The sequence below is a fragment of the Penicillium pulvis genome (assembly GCF_028828015.1).
Source record: "Penicillium pulvis strain IBT 33274 chromosome Unknown contig_23_segment0_segment0, whole genome shotgun sequence".
Lineage (NCBI taxonomy): Eukaryota > Fungi > Ascomycota > Eurotiomycetes > Eurotiales > Aspergillaceae > Penicillium > Penicillium pulvis.
The window spans coordinates 484,744-502,632 of record NW_026643075.1 but is presented as its reverse complement, the minus strand read 5'-3'; the positions used below and the strand labels follow the sequence as shown (position 1 = coordinate 502,632).

Here is a 17,889-nt window from a genome sequence, read left to right as displayed (position 1 = left end):
AGTTTCCAGCTTCATCACACCATTTAAAAATAAAATACCAAAATATCCATCCATGTAGTACTTGTCGGTGCCTCTTTCAATGCAGTTGACAAGCGATCCAGTGCCGCTTAGTCATCACCCATAAACAACACGTCCACGAACTTCACTCTTCCTCCTCGTCTCGATCGCAGCAAGTTGTCAAGTCAAAGATGCTCAGCGATGATTTCTCAATATCCCAGCTGGCCATCCCTGCGGTCAGTGTGTTGATCAGCTTCCTCGCCTACACGTCTCAGTACTTCTTTTTGCGGTTTGAGGATGCACCGCTCCAGAAAGATGAAGTCTGGAAAATCAACATCTTCGCTTTGTGCATCTGGATATGCTACTATCGAGCTTGCTATGTAGATCCTGGTCGGTTGCCTTCAGATCGGAAATCAGCAAATCCCGACAAACAGGAGAAGGAGACTGCCTCGGGTCGGCAGCGATGGTGCCGCAGATGTGAGGCTTACAAGCCGCTGCGGGCCCATCATTGCAAAACATGTCAAAGGTTGCATAATCTCACCGGGACTTTCTGTCTCAATTTTTGCATGGCATGTATTGACAGCGTTCTAGGTGCATTCCGAAGATGGATCACCACTGCCCGTGGACTTCGAATTGCGTTTCACATTTTACTTTCCCTCACTTCATTCGGTTCCTTTTCTACGCAACAGTTGGCATGTCTTATCTTGAATCCCTTCTCTGGAGCCGTGCATCTATTGTCTGGAGTAACCGAAATCTGCCCAGTGTAAGCAGTCCTCCTATCTTTTATTCCCGGTTACTGACCTTTCCAGTACATGGGTCCCTCAATTGTGCAACTGGGACATCTATTCATTTTGTTCGTTGTCAATAGCTTGACTGTTTTCGCACTATTTATTCTCCTTGTGCGAAGCTTGTACTCGCTTATCTTCAATATGACCACCATTGAATCATGGGAGATAGAGCGGCACGAAACACTTGTCCGACGAGCCCGGGTTCTTGGCGGCCATCTCGACGGGCCAGGTGGGATCAAAGTTCGAATCAAAAAGCATGAGTTTCCATATGATATTGGAATTTGGACCAACATCAAAGAGGGAATGGGAGGAAGTGCAAACGTTCGTTCAGCTCGTCGGATTTATAGAAACTCTCTAACGCCGCATGTAGATCTTCAGCTGGTTTTGGCCACTGGCAGCCACCCCTGACCGTCGTACTGGGTGGGAATTCAAGACAAATGGCTTTGAGGGTATGTTAGCCGATTTCTTATCGCGATTAATGCTAACCACTGGGGATCAATAGATCCTGGATCCTCCTGGCCACCACCTGATCCAGATCGTATTCCTTGGCCCGTGAGCCAGGCAGACCCCGGCGACTCGTCGTTGCAATTTTATTCATCTGCCCGGGAGACCGTTGAAGCATTCAAACGGCGCCAGGCGGAAGACATCGATCGCCGCAGGCCATATGCCAACATTCAGAGACGCCAGCGATTCCACGACCGATTCCAAAAGGAAAGCTATGAAAGTGATGAAGACCGGGGACCTGGGCCAGTCTATGGAGATGACTCGGATGAAGGCGAGGAGTCCTGGCGGAATGCCGAAGGAGAGCGTCTCCGTGACTTTGGCGTCGACGAAGACGTGGAATTCTATGACGAAGACGATGTTCCATTGGCTGTGCTTATGGAGCGACGAAAGCAGCGCTAATGGGGAGCAGTCTGGTATGACATTAGTACTTTTGTCTAGACTAAATCCTTCTGCATCAAACTAGATCCCCACACTTGGGTTTCTTCGGGAGATATGCTTGGCATTTGATTGTTCAGACTTCGACAATCTATTCCATTATTATCATGTAGGAAGACATTGTTCACTTCCCGGGTAAAAGCGGGCCGCAGCCATATGAAGCAAGGGAACCTAACCTCCCAAGTAGCCAAAGTCCATCACCTGAGACTGAGAATAATCTTTCCACGCCCTGAGTACCGCCCATTCGCGATATCATACGCCTCCCGCGCTTTTTCAAGCGGAAATGTGCCCGCCACAAACGACTGAAGGGCGCCGGCATCCACCGCATCAGCAATATAGCGCAGGGCCTCCAAGCTGCCCTTGACGACGAAAAAGATTGCACGAACTCCCTCCCTAGAAAGCCCCAGTTTTCGGTGCTCTTCGACGAAATCATAGCTGGCAGACTCCAGCGAAATTAGCACACCTTTGTCCTTTACATAGCCCCAGCACTTCTTTAACAAATCACCGCCAACGACATCAATGATAGCGTCGAATTTCCCTCGTTGCTCCTCTAGCATACTATACTCGACCACTTCATCTGCCCCTAGGTCTCGCAAGAAGTCACCATTGCGGGAATTCGAGCTGCTCGCGGCAACTACCGTTACGCCCGCACCAGCAGCCATCTGCACGAGATATAGGCCCAGGGCGCCGCTTGCTCCGGTAATCAGCACGCGTTGGTCTTTCATCTGTGCAGACTGCGCCTTGAGCTGGTCCACAGTGGGCTGGGGAATGCGGGCATGCTCGAATAGAGCCTCATAAGCTGTTGAAGCACTAAGTGGCATGGCTGCAGCCGAGACGAAATTCAAAGCGGTCGGCTTCAGCGCGACCTCGTCCTCTTTGGCGATCGTGTATTCAGCCCATGTAGCTGCACGGTTCACATCCGTCATACCAAAAACGGCATCGCCTGGCTTGAACTTGCTGTCAAGTGAATGGACCTCGGTCACGACTCCAGAAAAGTCGCTACCGAGGATGGCGTACTCGTGGGCGTAGGTCTCCGGCCAGGTCAGCATGTCACGGATAATGGTTGTGGCTTCGACGCGGATGAGAAGGTCCCCTGACTGGGAAGGTTTAGGAATGGGAACATCATGGTCGAGATTCAGAGCTGTGGATGGGGCGGGATTGGCTGGTGTGTATGGAGGGGTTCCAGAAGGCGCGGGGTGGACACGAATAGCTTGCATCGTGTCGTGGTGATAGGTACGATTACGAGCGAGTGGTTTGAGAAGACAATTGGAAGGATTGTATAAGGTGGTTAAATATCCTTGAACGGTGTGAACCTAGACGAAACAACAGAGAGTCAAGTCAACTCTTTGATGAACAGCGAATAGGCTATCCGCAGCGCGGGAATCGATGATACCCGTCGGGATACCTACAGGAATACGCAGCCTTCTCGCGTGACTGCCAAGGTACATGTTGATGCACGTGAGGGTAGAGCTACCAGTAAAACAAGTGTATCGATGGATGCAAAAGCCAACCAGCACACAGGCTTTGACGGCGTGAGAGGGGAGATGTTAGCGATCTATGATAGTAGAAACTGCCTCAATACCTGCATGTGATAGGGTGTGAGAATGATATAAATTCACTCTCGTCGATGTAAGTAGTGCTATTAACGCCCATATTGCAACTATGCCAGGTGCTCGGCCACCCACATTAACATAGGAGGACTCAATCTGTCAGACGGAAAAGCAGAATTTCCTCTTTCAGATTATCCCTACATACTTGGCCAAGTTTCCACACTACGAAATATGTAATCATGTAAGGTGGAAGGCAGGGCTGATCAGTCCGCATGTGAGTTGCGTCCAATCACACGAAACAATTACATTGGACTATCAAAGTTGGAAGTCACTTATTCAAAGCGAGGGTATGTCCCAATTGAAGATCTTGGAAGATCACTTGGAAAAGAACCAAGAATCAGGACACGACTAAGCTTACGCAATTGGTGATTTTGCTTCTAAGGGAATTCCTTACCTTCTCAACACCCCTCAGTCTCAGGGAACTCCGTTAATCAACTATGCATCTTGTTCCAAGCTCCTATATGAAGATTGGGCTCATGCAATACTAGTGAATCATGCACGTCACTCCCTAACGACATATTATCCAATTTCAAAGTTACAATAACAGTTTACCCTCGTAATTTACATGTAATTACATTCATTACCTGCAAGTACTCACCCCGCTTCGGGTTACACATCATGGTGAGGGGTATACATGAGATGTGGTACCTGCATACATATATCATATGCATGCATTGTACTTGTTGCTCTTCAATAACCTGAAACGATGCGTATCTTGGCTTTGGGAGCGGTGTGCCATGTTCTGCATCCTGCAGCCTATCTCCACACTTATGCATCAATTCGCCTCTCTGCTGCCACGTTGACCAGCTTGGGATCACAGGTAAACTGGAAAGTACGAGCCGTAGGTAAAATCTAGGGGCTGAATGGAACTAGATGGAGTATCGGTACACTAGTATTTGAGAGCCTACCGCGGCAGTGTCCTCTCTTTTTGACTTCTCATTTTGATCTCACCAAAATATATCGCATGTGCTATTAGGAGTACTTTGCAAGTTCGAGTAATTCGCGTCAATTAGAACCTCCACCTAGACCTAGGGTGCGGCACTGCACCACAAAAATGATTCACCAACCACTTTAAGCTTATCTGCCGCAAGGTCAGACCTTGTAGGCAAAGATGTAAACAATGCATGTATTTGGGTGTCCGAAATCAAGTATATTTCTCAGCCACGAGGCTACCTAACAATATTCACATGAATGGACTGCACCCTCTATAATAACTTGTTGCTGCCCGTCAGAGCCCTCGGGTTTCCAAAACCCAGTAAGCTTCATTCCAGCCTTGTTTAGTAGAGTCTCCCATTCATTCTTTGTTCTTTCCGCCGCGGAGTAAGCAGTCATCATAGTCATATCACCAATTGCAGCCATCCATGGAATATTAGTCTCCGGCATAGCCTTCTCATTGATTAGGAGCAAAGAATCGGGACCCATTGCTTCACGAAGCCTCGAAAGGATCGCCACGGCCTGCTTGTCCGGCCAGTCGTGGAGAACAGTGCGGAGGTAGTACGCCTTCGCACCTTTGACCGGCTGTTCATCAAAGAAGTTATGAACTTGGGTTTCGATCTCAGCAGGCAAGTCTGCGGTCTCGGTCACATAAGATAAATCCTGCAGAACAAGCCTTCCCGGCAGATTGGGGAACCTTTCACGGAAGGCCAGGAGATCTCTACCCCGGCCACCTCCTACATCGACGAGAAGAACATCAGAAGGGCTCTGGACCTGTAGCTTTTCCTCAACTGGGAAGAAATCTACCCAGCTCTTCTCATCGCGACGGTAGGGTGATGCCATGACTGTATCGAAGGCATTTTGGTAATAAGGCTTCGACGCCATGTAAGCAAAGAACCCCTGCTTAGACCCAGTAACAAAATTCCATGGGCAGTTTTCATGATCATCTGGATTTTTCCATCCTTTTTCTCTGAAATACTCAGGAAGCTGGGCGACGAAAAGGAACAAGTGAGTGCTGGATACGTTAGTTATATGTTTACTCTCAATGCACAGGGACAGAGATATTCACAAAAAGATTACCGCTCCAGACATCCAAGACGATGAAACATAGGCCGACGTGAATCGCGTGGATGCGAATGTATCAGGTGTATCTTGTTTAAGAATACCCAATGGAACAAGTGCCCTCATGATCCGTCCTATTTTTGTTAACACCGGACTACACGTAAAGGAGTGGAAGTGACAGATATTTACCAACTAGCTTTGGATCCGCTTTGACATCTTCGGAAACCTGAGCCACACGCACTTTGCCATCTTCACTTTCAGAAGCGCGCTGTGTGATTGCATCGAAAAGCTTGAGATCTACAGCTAGACGAACTGTGATGGCTTGGTGGCACTTGGAGCTCATTAGCTTAACCCACGTCTGAGCCATCAATCTTGGGGAGCTTGAAGAGTACCGTATAAAGCAGCTTGAGTGTCTTATCCAAAGGAGATTCACATTGATTCTTCAATCGATCGCAAGCTTGGGAGAGTTGAGCTAGCTGCTGCGGGTCAGCAGCCTCAAGGTTGCCGGAAGAAGTGACCAAATCAATGGACTTGATAAGCTGAGGAATATCCATGATTAAAATTTTGAGATGAAATCTCGAAAATTCTCATAGATCTAAGGAGAGAACGAGGCCTGGTTTTTTATAGAACATGAGATTAAAGCCTTAAAGAATAGCCTCGGAAGAGGTGGATGCATGTACATAGGATGTGGGGGTTTGCTCTACGTATCAACATGATAGAGCGCTTCAAGTGTGGACTCCGTATAGCATCTCCCAGATAGCGGGAAAAATAGGTCACTGCGTCACAAAATCGAAAAATAATCTTGCTCATGCATGAGGAATCGGCTGGATGCAGCATTTATTGAAGGCATTACTGCATACTGTACCCCGTGTCACAATTTGTTGGGATCTTGCGCGATCGTCATCCTGCAGCATATGATAAATCATTTCGATCGACTTTTCCCCTCGGCTTCTCTAAGCCTATAGATGCCGACCTATAGATGCCGACCGTATGTAGTATGGTGGAGCACGCACGGGGTACCCAATCGAAGACGTTACGGAGATTTCTCATCGTGGCTTCTTGTAGGTAGGATTATCGGTCCGCATGTGGGATGGACAGCTGAACTGTGGATCCGAGATGACCCCTCACCAAAACAATGTAGGTTGATTTCAAATGTTGCCGTACGCCAATTTCAACGCTAGTACTAACTCAAACTATGTATCTTTTTCTGTTGTTCACCGTCAATCCTAATATTCAGTATCATCTTCTTCCTAAGAAATGGTCTCAATATGATGATGAATTCTATGGGTCAATCCACTCCTGCATACGCTCGGTTCTGTGTGATCCAATAACAGGAACTGTCATGCACTCATTGCTAATTGAGTTTCTGAACTGCAACTAAATCTGTAGCATTGTGGCCAAGGTTTCACAGTGCAGCTTATATGTATACGAGCATATTCACGCTACATCCATATGTACCTAAGTGTTTATACATATCAAATTCGTCACTGATACATAATCCAAGAAGCAAGATCTGATATACACAAAGTATACTGGGCCGGTATATTACATATGTATCCTGAATAGACATGAACTTGGCAGCAGCCGGATGATCAGACCTGGAGTGACACCTACATAAGCTGTGCGGTGAGTAAATCAATGCATCAATGGTTACCTATTTAAAGCCTATTACGTAGGAAACCGGAGGTTGAGCCACCTATCCGCCTCAAGCTCCTTATCGAGCAAAATAGGCCGCACAGGGCCTTTCCATCCACCTGAACATCCCACTGCATCGTATTTACTGACACTTCGCTTGAGTGCGAAATTCATCGATTGCCAGGAATTGCTTCGACATGTCTTTCAATCTGAAAAACGGAATTTCAAAGTTTCAAAGTTTCGAACTCAGCTCGCCCTATATACTTTATGGACTCGTTCTCGGTGCTCTATGCTACTGGTGGAAAGCTACAGAGCTCAAGAATCCATCTGGGCTACCAGTCATTGGCAGAAGATGGTATGAGCTGGGTAATGGTAAAGCTAGACAGCGGTTCCGGGACGACTGTCTTGGCATTGTCAGGTCCTGCCTGAAAGAGGTCGGTGATATCTCAATTCTGATGATTGTGACTATCTAATTCTGAAAATATCTGTGAGCAGTACGGAGATGCGTTCTATCTGTATACCGATTCTAGGTATCGCTTGATTCTGTCTCCTAACTACGCGGACATGATCCGTAATGAAACGCGCCTGGATTTCAACACAGCGCTCGCAGATGTAGGCAAAGTCCCCTTCTGAAAAGACAAAGGCTGACGAGACACAAGAAACTTGTCAATGGTGTGCATGGCTTTGAGGCAATGGAGTCAATGACAAGCGAGACAAGAATTGTACGAGCCGTTACGAAGCATTCACTTACTCGCCATTTGGGTGAGTTCTTTCCCAACTCACTATTTTGAGGATCTCTAGCATTGCTTCAGAAACAAGTTCTAATATATCTCTTTAAAAGGGACCTTCGTTGAGCCGCTTAATGAAGAATCTGACTATGCACTTCGAGAGGTCTGGACTGATGATCCTGGTACGTACCACACCACTACCTCCCATTTTGGGATTGGGGCTGACAAGTCCACCAGATTTCCACGATGTCATGTTGAAAGACTGCGTATGGAAAATGTTTGGGCAAATAATGTCGAGGACTTTTATCAATGACAAAGACTTCTATCGAAACCCGGAGTGGGTACATGCGAGCTCGGAGTATGTCGAACTGTCAGCTTTGGCGGGATATGAACTTCGCGCCTTCCCAAAATGGGCAAAGAAATTTGCTGCGCCCTTTCTTCCGAGTTGTCGAAAGCTTCAATCACTTTTTGATCACATCAACACTTTGCTAGAGCCCTTGAAGGAGAAGCTACATGAGCAAAAGTTGGAAGTTGATCCTAAGAACCCCCTAAGCTTCTTAAATCAAAAGCTTGAAGGTCAACTAGATGAGCTTGGATCTACGTTAATTGCCCTCTGCCTAGTGTCATATGATGGAGGAGGCGAGTTATTTACTCATGTTCTTCACTCAGTTTGGCGGAACGGGCAACTGGTGAATGACCTCCGTTCTGAGATTGTGAATGTTGTTGGGAATGAAGGTTTCAACAAGAATACCTTGCAGAATCTAGTACTCATGGATAGTGTCCTGAAGGAGGCTCAGCGTATGCACCCTGAGTCCGTTCGTAAGTCCCACTCACCTACACTCCACGGATCCCATCTAATCTTTGATATTAGTTCAGTTGCAACGGATTGCTTTGGAGGAAGTTGTATTACCTGATGGACTGATAATACCCAAAGGAACCCCACTTTTGGTCTCCGGTTGCCATATGATTGACGCGTCCGTGTGGCCTGATGGTGACAAGTTCGATGGCTACCGATTCTTCAATCTGCGCCAGAAGGCAGATTCTTCTACAAGACAGGCATCATACAACTTTACATCAACATCTAAGGACCATTTCGGCTTCGGTCACGGATCACAAGCATGTCCGGGAAGATTCTTTGCGTCGTATATGCAGAAAATACTTCTCTGCCATGTGATCATGAAGTACGACGTTTTGGTCACTATACCGGAGGAGGGCGCATGGTTTCAACGTGGATCCACACATGTGGCCCATCCAGGCCTAAAGGCTCGTGTCAGGCGAAGGAAGGAGGAGATACAATTGTGATAAAAGCGTTCGCAATGGAGAAAGGCTCAGGTATCCCATTAGCCTGCTAGACTCTGTGCCTGGTTTATATGGCGCACTTATCATCTATTCCGGATTCAATTGATATGTTGCCCAATTGTTCTAGAATTCTGCCACTTCCCCGCAGTCCTTTTTTGTTGTTCTGGCACAAGTCGATACAAAATGGATTATTTTTCTGTTTTTCTGTATGCAGGCCAATTTCCGTCTCTTTACTTTTATTTGCTGTCTGTGAATTGCTCAGATATCGCTTACCGTCCATAATACTTACCACATCGTCATTGAACAGAAGGTCCAATAAGAGCAAGTGAAGCGAAAGTAGCGGTGAAGTGATATGCATAAAGAGTGGGCTCTGCACTGTCAACCTGTACTGCCGATACATCATATTTTCAAATTCTTTTTAGTAATACTATAGTTGACCGAGTACATACGTCACTCGTCCCAATAGATTATGGAATCTGTGTGGTCAGTGGGGCGAACCTGATTTAGAAAGATAGATACGAGACCACTGCTGAGATCAGCTCTGAGATTCGACGAGATTGACAAATCCCACAGTACTGTGCGGTAAGATAAATTTAGACCACTAGCAGACCGTTTGACCCGCATATGCACAATAAAGTTTGGCCAGTCATGATTTTTATCTAGCTAGGCCTTGGACTGCTCTACGCTAGAAGGTTGAAGGGAACAGGGAGTTCCGCGGAGAATCGCAGTTTCGACAGAATGAGGGACACGTACGTGCTCTACATCCGGCAAAGATTGATCGCTCAATAGAAGTTTGTCCCGAAACATCCCTTTTTGATTTTCAGTGAAAATGGGAGATGTCGTATAGTGATCCAAATTAGCATAGCTTACATTGTCAGGTTGATCCGAGGCTATATCTGGGCGCATGATAGAGTTGCTGACTGTCACCTTAATCCCAGATGACGTACCAGCCAGGATTGTTTATCATTTGGTGTCGTAACTTTTGGTACTATGCCTCATTCCGATCACCATGTAGTATGCCTATGCTACTGTCGTTAGAATATGATTCGCCTTGATCGAGTAGGAAGAGAAGACAATAACATGCCAGGTGTACCTGATTTGATCTTTGCCCATGAATATGGTAACAAGTTCGAACAAATATACGCTACGTCTCATCTTTAGCTTCAATAGCGTATGTAAGTAGTTCAGCCAGAAGCCTTTGTTGTTCTAAGATGATATTGTTTATTAGTGGCAGAGGGCAGGCCTCACAGAATATGATATATAGAGCTTAGATGAATGGAAGCGAGAACCCTTTTCTCATATTGCAGCAAGTCTTCATTGCCTAAAGTGATATCTCACATCCTAGCTGATAACTCAAGTCCTAAATGCTCGCGACAAAACTTCCTACTCTCCTCACTCACATCAAACCCATTGACCCACATTCTACCACCAGGCTCAAATGTGCTTTTACAAGCTGGATCAGGCACCGGCCTCTCCCTGATTATCTTCTCTCTAATCTTCTCGGGTCCAAGTTCAGCCAACTGCGACCGTTGCAGATCGCGAATAGCATTCCATTTAGCATCTCGCGCAATTTGACGTTCGCCATCCGGAAGGGTCATATCAACAGCATTGCCACAGCTGATGCTGCGCAAATGCTCCACACGAGCTTGTCTAAACTGGCTCCACACACCCATCACCTTGCTTAGATCCTCCTTCGACTTTAGAAATCCCAAGAACTCTGCCAGACTCGCTGTATCCTCAATCGCCATTCCCGCCCCCTGTGCAGCATGAGGAAGAAGAGCATGTGCTGCGTCCCCAACTAGCGCTACTCTTCCAGACGCACTAACATAGCTGGGAATAGGAGCCACCTCACCCAAGGTCCAGGAAACACATTCCCCTTCTTGAATCAGTGACGCCAACGCTTGCACCTCCTCACACCACTCTGAAACAAGCCCACGCATTGTCTCAATATCGGCAGGATGATTCCATGATCCAAGGGGTACCCCTTCGCTCGGTCGCGGGACACCAATAACAACATTATATAACTCGCTCGAGGCAACTGTATAAGCCAAAACGAATGCGCCAGGTCCCACCCAAGTTTTTGCTTCTGGAGAAGCCATAAATGGTGCAGTAATGGGATTAGAGAGCATCCGCGATCGGGGAATCACAGCGCGGTAATTATGTTCCCGATACGGGGTAGGAGCCACATCCTTCGACGCCGGTAAGCATCGTCTAGTCTTGGACCAGATCCCATCTGCTGCGACTGTGAGATCCGCCTCGATAGCCTCACCGTCTGCTGTATAGACTGTGCCGGTCTCGTGGTCCACGGACTTAACGGATTTTCCGAAAACAACGGACACGTTGGGTAGCTGTTTTACGCGCTCAAAGAGCACTTGCTGCAGGTCTGGTCGGTAAACCTGCCATTGGGGCCAGCCGTAGAGCCATGTGCTGGTAGGGTTATTCATGTTGAAGGACAATTCGGTGTTGTCTTCCCAGCGGCGAACGGACATGTGGGAGGATTGGAAGGCGACTTTTTCCAGAGATGGTGTTAGGCCCCATTTGTGTAGAATGCGGGTACTATTTGGGAAGAGTTGCAGTCCAGCGCCGAACTCGCTGAGGGAGGTGTTTGATTCCAGGACTGTAATCTGATGGTCGGGGTTTATGTCTGAGAGTGCTATTGCTGATGAAAGACCGGCCATGCCAGCACCGATGACGGTAATCTTCAATGGGATGCCCAATCCATTCGACGACATGTTGATTTGCGAAAGCTGAGCAGAATGAGTTTAGAGCCAAGTCCTGCTTTGCGGGAGGGTTGGGAAAGAGCGATATTATAATGTGGATGCTTAAGCTCTCCTACGAGCACCTCCTATCGGCACTAAGCAAATAGGGCCGATGGCTATCCAAAGGAGCCCATTCTGACGTGTATAAACAACCTATTATTTCATATCGCGTAGTACTGGTGGGAACCATGCATTCTTACCCACTACACGTGACCTGTGTAGTTCTGGCGCAATATGGTCGACCCTGGAATCGTGTGGGTCCTTGACAAATTGCTCCCCACCCATAACCATCCACTCTCAACTTCCCAGTCGTGTGTCGTGGACATCATCTAGTGGTCACACAAGATGCAGTGATAAACCGAGCTGTGCCAACTCATATGGATCAGCATGCATGTAGAGTCAGGACCTTAATCGCATTTCATGTTGGAAATACGTGGTTATGACGGCGAGTATTGGTCACGTCATTTCACTTTCTGCACGTCAGGGAACAGTGCGGATGCCGCCAATGGTAGTTTGAAGACCATGCATACTGAGTCATGAACAATATATTCGCTATTTGCTACCAGTCGCAGTGAGCTCCATGGCAGCAGATGTACTCCGTACCTGCGTGGGGGGTGTCGTTAGTACATCCGCAGGGGGATCGGCATGAGCTGGGTTTTACTTCCACATATTCGGCCTGGTTGAAAGCTCTGTAATTTGCATGTTCTACCGGTTTCAATTGGATGCCGTACCATTGCATTCTTCCTTTTTTTTTTTTCTTTCTTTTTTTAACCACCAATCATCAATCATTGAATATGGTGAAATGCGTATTGGCTATCATCCGACATAGACGGAATGTTTGACTGAACTGGGAAAGAGCATTGATCTCACGATCCTGTTGAAGATGTGATCGAGGGTTCCAGCCTGCATGATACGATACAGTACTTCCGATTACGGTAAGACCGATAATATCAAACATATACTGTGGGTTATGCGGGCGGGGTCTGACCGACACTGAATGGCTTCATTTGACCTATTTGGATGACTGCTGTATTTTCCTTTCACATCTTGTAATTATTGGGTCCTTGGCACTAGGGGCCAAATTGTCGATTTGAACGGGCGGAGCGCCTGGAAAGTCATTGCGCAACCATAACGGGCTAATGGAACTTTAATGAATGGATCAGATTGATTAATCGGCGACTAGTGACTTTCATACAGCGGGGATTTGTTCCATGCCACATGGTGGAGTTCTAAGTAGGCCAAGTGAAGTGCACTGACTTGTATTGAGCTTGTCATGCATTAGTTTCGCCACTAGTGACTTTGGTGCAACGGACAATCCCTCCAGAGTGGAGTCTTCATGGAGACCAAGCGAAGTGTACTTGCATGCAGCTTTTCATGCATTGATTCCGCGACCAACGCCCGTCCACCATATTTCTTCTGCATCTACAGTACATCCGAGCCTCGCACAAGGGCCTGGCCGATGCTGGTCCAGCCAGCCACCGCCTTGCGAAGAATTACCCCTCCATGCATAGTCGATGCATCACTTCAAGCTTGCAGACCGCCATTTCAATACTGACATTGTTGTTTCTCTCTTGGCGATCCAAACGAGATCATGCGTCCTATTATGACACAGGCATGCGGGGTCGAAGGATTTCTGTATTCCCGTGTGGTACATTTCCAGGGCATAAGACGTAACGTGTGATGCAACGCATTTCCTCGGGGATTGGTTGCTAATCCCCCTCAATCTTGCAGTGCGTCGTCTATAGTTTCGAGTAGCGTTGTCATATGCAGGCACAATCTGGGCAAATACAATTTATAACTGCAATTAATTACCAATTTTTGAGATACTGACACTGCATGGTTGTTGGTGTACTCACATGACTCCGTGTATAAGTGGAAACTCCAGACGTGGTGGATAGACAGTGATAAATTAGAGACAACACTGTGCAAGATTACTAGAAAGACCTTTCACTTCGAAAAAAGGGAAATACGAATTTGCTGCGACGAGTCTCCTTGACCATACGATCGTGACCAACATGGCGATTCAGGAATTTTCCAGTCTTTCTAGTCTGACTACGAAGACCGTGGCATCAATTGATGCATATAAAGCGGCCAAGACCGAAAAGGCCCGACATGATGCCCTTGAAGCTGCCACGCGTCTCGTAAGGGCTCTTGAAGAGCCTTCGGATGCGATTTACAAGTTATTCGCTTCGGTATGGCCTGAAATTCAACAACTTAGCTACCCCGTACTAATACTTGTAACCAAAGCCTGCTGTTCTCATGGCCATTAAGACCGCCAGTGATCTGGACATCTTCACTGCTTTATTTCAAACAACTTCTTCTGTCACTTATAAAGAGTTGGCTGCACGGAAGAACGCAGACGGCCAACTGGTTGGTCAGTATCAATAATATCCATATCCACCTTCTTGCACATGTTGACGCGTTTTAATAGAACGTATCATGCGTGTTCTTGTTTGCAACGGTTTTGCAAGTGAACTGGGTCCCGGTCAATATGGTCCTACTGATTTTTCAAGACAAATGACGGAGAGGAAAACGATTGGGACAATGGACTCACTGCAAGTATCCCGCTTACTTTCTCAAGCTCCGCAAGTACTGGTCATTTCAAGCTAACATCACCAATTCAGTTTCATGGACTTTTTACCCATCATTAACAAAACACCGGAGTTCTTCCAGAAGTCTGACTACAAGAATCCTGGAGACCCCAACAATGGGCCATTCCAACATGCCTATAACACGACTGGTACCTGCTGGGACTGGTTGGCGAAGAACCCAGGGGCATTAGATCGCTTTAATACGTTCATGGAGGGCGGCCGAGATGACATTGCTCACTGGGCTGACTGGTTTCCTGTTCAAGAGCAGTTACTAGATGGAGCTTTAGATGACCGCGCCCTGCTTGTTGATGTCGCCGGGGGTCGTGGTCATGATCTCGCCGGATTCAAGGAGAGATTTCCCATGGGAGCTGGAAAGCTTGTACTTGAGGATTTGCCTTCTGTCATCGAGGACATTCAAACGCTGGACAGCGATATTCAGAGAGTCAAACATGACATTTTCACGCCTCAGCCTGTCAAAGGTATGATCTGCTTCTATTCTGTTTCCGTTCTCGCACTTACTAACGAATAATGTAGGTGCTCGTGCATACTACTTCAAGCACATTATGCATGACTGGGATGACGATCACTGCCGGGTAATTCTGCAACATATCACCGCTGCTATGGAGACAGGATATTCCAAAGTCTTGATTGAGGATTACATCGTCCCTGACCAGAATGCGGGGCCAAAGGAGACTTTGACCGATATGATTGTCATGGTATGGTGTCCGGGAATTGAAAGGACTCGTCACAGATGGACGGAGCTTCTGCAATCAGTCGGGTTAACAATCAAGAAGTTTTGGGTGCCTCATGGGCACAACAAGGGCGTTATTGAGGCTGAGCTACGGTCTACAGGAGATGTCTGAGATGTCTGAGGGATGAGCCCCACTCCCATATGGCTTCATGCAGCTCAATATTAGCTTATCTAATTTCAACCCCATTTGTGACTCCTTCTCTCTTCCCTTTCCATGCGATATTGACTTCTCCTGCACTGGCGGCGTCACGTGTCGTCCTAAAAAGCCACCTTAATTGTCATCGCACAAAGATTTCAATTAGTCATTGATAGTCTTAGGAATAACTAGAAGTCGGACTGAAGATTTTGGACAGTAAGTTGCAAAACATAGGCAGCATGACAGCGTCTAACGTTATCTAGGCTTCTTGACATTACAAGATTTTCCAACACGCAGTATCTGTTTGTAAAGCCTCGGACAGTCATAATGCTAGCCCTCTCGCTTTGTTACAATAATCCTTTATACAAGCAGCGTGTATATAGAAGTGAAAATTACATTTCTAAGTAGTTTGGTCAAAAGCAGCAAAATGCCCACTGTATCAAGCGCCGCGACAATCCGGGTCTAGTACCACAGAGCCTTGTTCCAGTACGTGCTCTTCACATTGGCCAAGTCATCAGTCTGTGTGTACATAGTGGTGTTGAAGACCAGCTCGATGGCATCGCTGCCGTACTTGGGCCAGTGAAGTTTGTCGCTGGGCCACTTGGTGTTGGGGTTGCCGGTCAGGACAAAGGAAAGGAGATACTTCTGCATCTTGCGCTGTAGGTGAAGGAAACAAATTAGTATTTCATCTCTCGATCAAAGAAGGGGAAAGGGCTCATACAGAAACAGTGGAGCTGACGGAGGAGCTACTGCTGATGGTGACACCAGCGCCAGAGGCAGCACTGCTGCTGGAGCTTGAAGAAGAAAGGGAGTAGGTGCTGTACCCTGTTTATTAAGAGATTTGTTAGTTTCGGTCGTAGAACTGCCTTGAAACTTTGACTCCATTGGGGGTCTTACAGTAGTAGCTTTGGTCAGTACCGTGGGTGGCCTGCTCAAGAGCAACCATGGCGTTCCAAGTGTTGTTGTCGAGGGCGCGAGTCAGGGCATAGTCATGCGCAGTGAGATCAAAGGACTGTCTCATATCCGCGAAGCGATAGCCGGGGCTGCTGTAATCAGACGCAGGGAAGGCCTCCATGATCTCCTCGACAACATCGTCAGTGATAGCGGGGAAGAAGGCCCGGAGCTCAGCCTCTACGTCCGCAACGGTGCTGACGCCCGAAGTAGGTGAGCCGTTGTTCTCGTGCTGTTCGTGGGTGATGACCAAAGGACCGTCAAAGTTGAATCGGCCCTGGTAAAACTGCGATTCATAAGTGTCGGCAACGAAATCACCATCAACGCGGGGTTGGAACTGATAGCCATAGGCGTCGTAGACATCCGTAGCAGCATCAGTGAGGTTGGTGAAGGAAACGGCACGCATGCAAGTTAAGTCACCACCATCACAGCCAACTGCAGTGGAAACGTTCTGGTAGAAGACCTCGCCCTGGTGATGGCCAGCTCCAGGAACGAAGCCAGGAGAAGTGATATAAGCCTTGTTGAAGAGTTGTTCGTTGTGACCACCATAGCGAGTCATCATGAACAATGGCATACTGCCACCAGCGGAGAATCCGAAAGCAGTGATATCGTCGGGGTTACCACCAAACTTGCTGATGTACTTCTTCACCCACTTGTACGCATGCTCAACATCGTACAGGGCCACATTGTCAGTCGCACCCTGATGAGTGAGAGACACCGAGTTAGCAATACCGGTGATTCCCAGACGATAGTTGAAAGAGACAAAAATAAATTCCTTCGTCAGATCGAAGAGACCCTCCGGGGTGTTCTCCGACTTGGAACCGCCGGTGAACCCACCACCGTAAGTCCACACCATGACAGGCAACTTCTTGCCCTCAGAGTTGGCTGGAGCCCATACGTCCATGTAAAGACAATCTTCCTCCGAGGAGCAGTCGACATCGGCATCAGCATAGGTGGTACCATTGTTGATGCCAGACTCAGTAGAAGGCCATTGTGGTTTGGCGAAACGAAGGTCACCGGTCGGAACGGCAGCAAAGCGAATGTTCTGGTATTTGTAGTAACCAAGGGTCTCGTTTCCAGCAGCGGCTTGGAGGGTGGTGTAGTCAAGGGTCACGGTTGGCTTGCTTGATGTGGTCGACTTGGTGGACTTGGAAGCTGCCGCGGTGATGGTAGCTGCAAGTGGCAGCAAAAGAGTGGAGAATCGCATACTTCCACGCGTGGTCTAATAGCTCAAATGAATGACAAGGTGAATTTGGATTGATAGCCAAGGCATCAAGTCTGGGCGAGCCCATCTCTTAAATCCCATTGTTGATGTTACTGCCAAATCTACATCATCAAGACAGTGACGCGGCCTCTTCATACTACGTTCGGCCATTTAACCTTGAATAAACAAGGCGCGCCCGTTATATTTCCGAATAAAGCGGATTATTGAAGGAGATCTACGTTTGCCAAGTGCCAAGAGACCTCAAAATACGTATACAGTTCTATGGCGTGGGACGGCACAGACGGGTTCGGAGCTGCAGGGGAATCCTGTAATTTCGATGGCTATATATACCTGGGCAATAATGTCACGTCAGACCTTGTGAGTCCGAGATGTGAGAATGGAAGAACCGATGCCGTTTGACTAGAAACATGCTGCTTTGATGCATTACTGCTCACGAAACCCTTTTTAGGGGACACCCACGAGATTCTCTCGGCATTTACACAGCC

At 47.5% G+C, this 17,889-nt stretch overlaps 7 protein-coding genes across 7 annotated transcripts; 3 read left to right on the top strand and 4 right to left on the bottom strand.

The window, feature by feature from the left end:
• Window positions 1-188: 188 nt before the first annotated feature.
• On the top strand, window positions 189-1,688 carry pfa4 (putative palmitoyltransferase with autoacylation activity Pfa4; the record flags this gene model as incomplete). The annotated part of the gene is made up of 5 exons (XM_057064004.1): window positions 189-474; window positions 687-760; window positions 807-1,106; window positions 1,156-1,234; window positions 1,288-1,688. 5 exons carry the CDS (start codon window positions 189-191, stop codon window positions 1,686-1,688), a joined length of 1,140 nt encoding a protein of 379 aa, XP_056921747.1.
• A 233-nt stretch (window positions 1,689-1,921) lies between these two features.
• N7503_004456 (NADP-dependent oxidoreductase) lies at window positions 1,922-2,941 on the bottom strand (the record flags this gene model as incomplete). Its single annotated transcript, XM_057064003.1, has 1 exon — window positions 1,922-2,941. The coding sequence occupies one exon, from the start codon at window positions 2,939-2,941 to the stop codon at window positions 1,922-1,924; it is 1,020 nt and encodes a 339-aa protein (XP_056921746.1).
• A 1,566-nt stretch (window positions 2,942-4,507) lies between these two features.
• Window positions 4,508-5,883, bottom strand: N7503_004455 (uncharacterized protein; the record flags this gene model as incomplete). The annotated part of the gene is made up of 4 exons (XM_057064002.1): window positions 4,508-5,282; window positions 5,337-5,463; window positions 5,519-5,660; window positions 5,686-5,883. 4 exons carry the CDS (start codon window positions 5,881-5,883, stop codon window positions 4,508-4,510), a joined length of 1,242 nt encoding a protein of 413 aa, XP_056921745.1.
• A 1,645-nt stretch (window positions 5,884-7,528) lies between these two features.
• N7503_004454 (cytochrome P450) lies at window positions 7,529-8,994 on the top strand (the record flags this gene model as incomplete). The annotated part of the gene is made up of 5 exons (XM_057064001.1): window positions 7,529-7,576; window positions 7,624-7,726; window positions 7,806-7,874; window positions 7,930-8,511; window positions 8,564-8,994. The coding sequence occupies 5 exons, from the start codon at window positions 7,529-7,531 to the stop codon at window positions 8,992-8,994; spliced, it is 1,233 nt and encodes a 410-aa protein (XP_056921744.1).
• A 1,331-nt stretch (window positions 8,995-10,325) lies between these two features.
• Window positions 10,326-11,723, bottom strand: N7503_004453 (uncharacterized protein; the record flags this gene model as incomplete). The annotated part of the gene is made up of 1 exon (XM_057064000.1): window positions 10,326-11,723. The coding sequence occupies one exon, from the start codon at window positions 11,721-11,723 to the stop codon at window positions 10,326-10,328; it is 1,398 nt and encodes a 465-aa protein (XP_056921743.1).
• Window positions 11,724-13,765: 2,042 nt separating this feature from the next.
• Window positions 13,766-15,204, top strand: N7503_004452 (uncharacterized protein; the record flags this gene model as incomplete). The annotated part of the gene is made up of 5 exons (XM_057063999.1): window positions 13,766-13,942; window positions 13,998-14,124; window positions 14,182-14,305; window positions 14,375-14,820; window positions 14,876-15,204. 5 exons carry the CDS (start codon window positions 13,766-13,768, stop codon window positions 15,202-15,204), a joined length of 1,203 nt encoding a protein of 400 aa, XP_056921742.1.
• A 486-nt stretch (window positions 15,205-15,690) lies between these two features.
• On the bottom strand, window positions 15,691-17,386 carry N7503_004451 (uncharacterized protein; the record flags this gene model as incomplete). Its single annotated transcript, XM_057063998.1, has 3 exons — window positions 15,691-15,885; window positions 15,950-16,053; window positions 16,126-17,386. The coding sequence occupies 3 exons, from the start codon at window positions 17,384-17,386 to the stop codon at window positions 15,691-15,693; spliced, it is 1,560 nt and encodes a 519-aa protein (XP_056921741.1).
• Window positions 17,387-17,889: the final 503 nt, after the last annotated feature.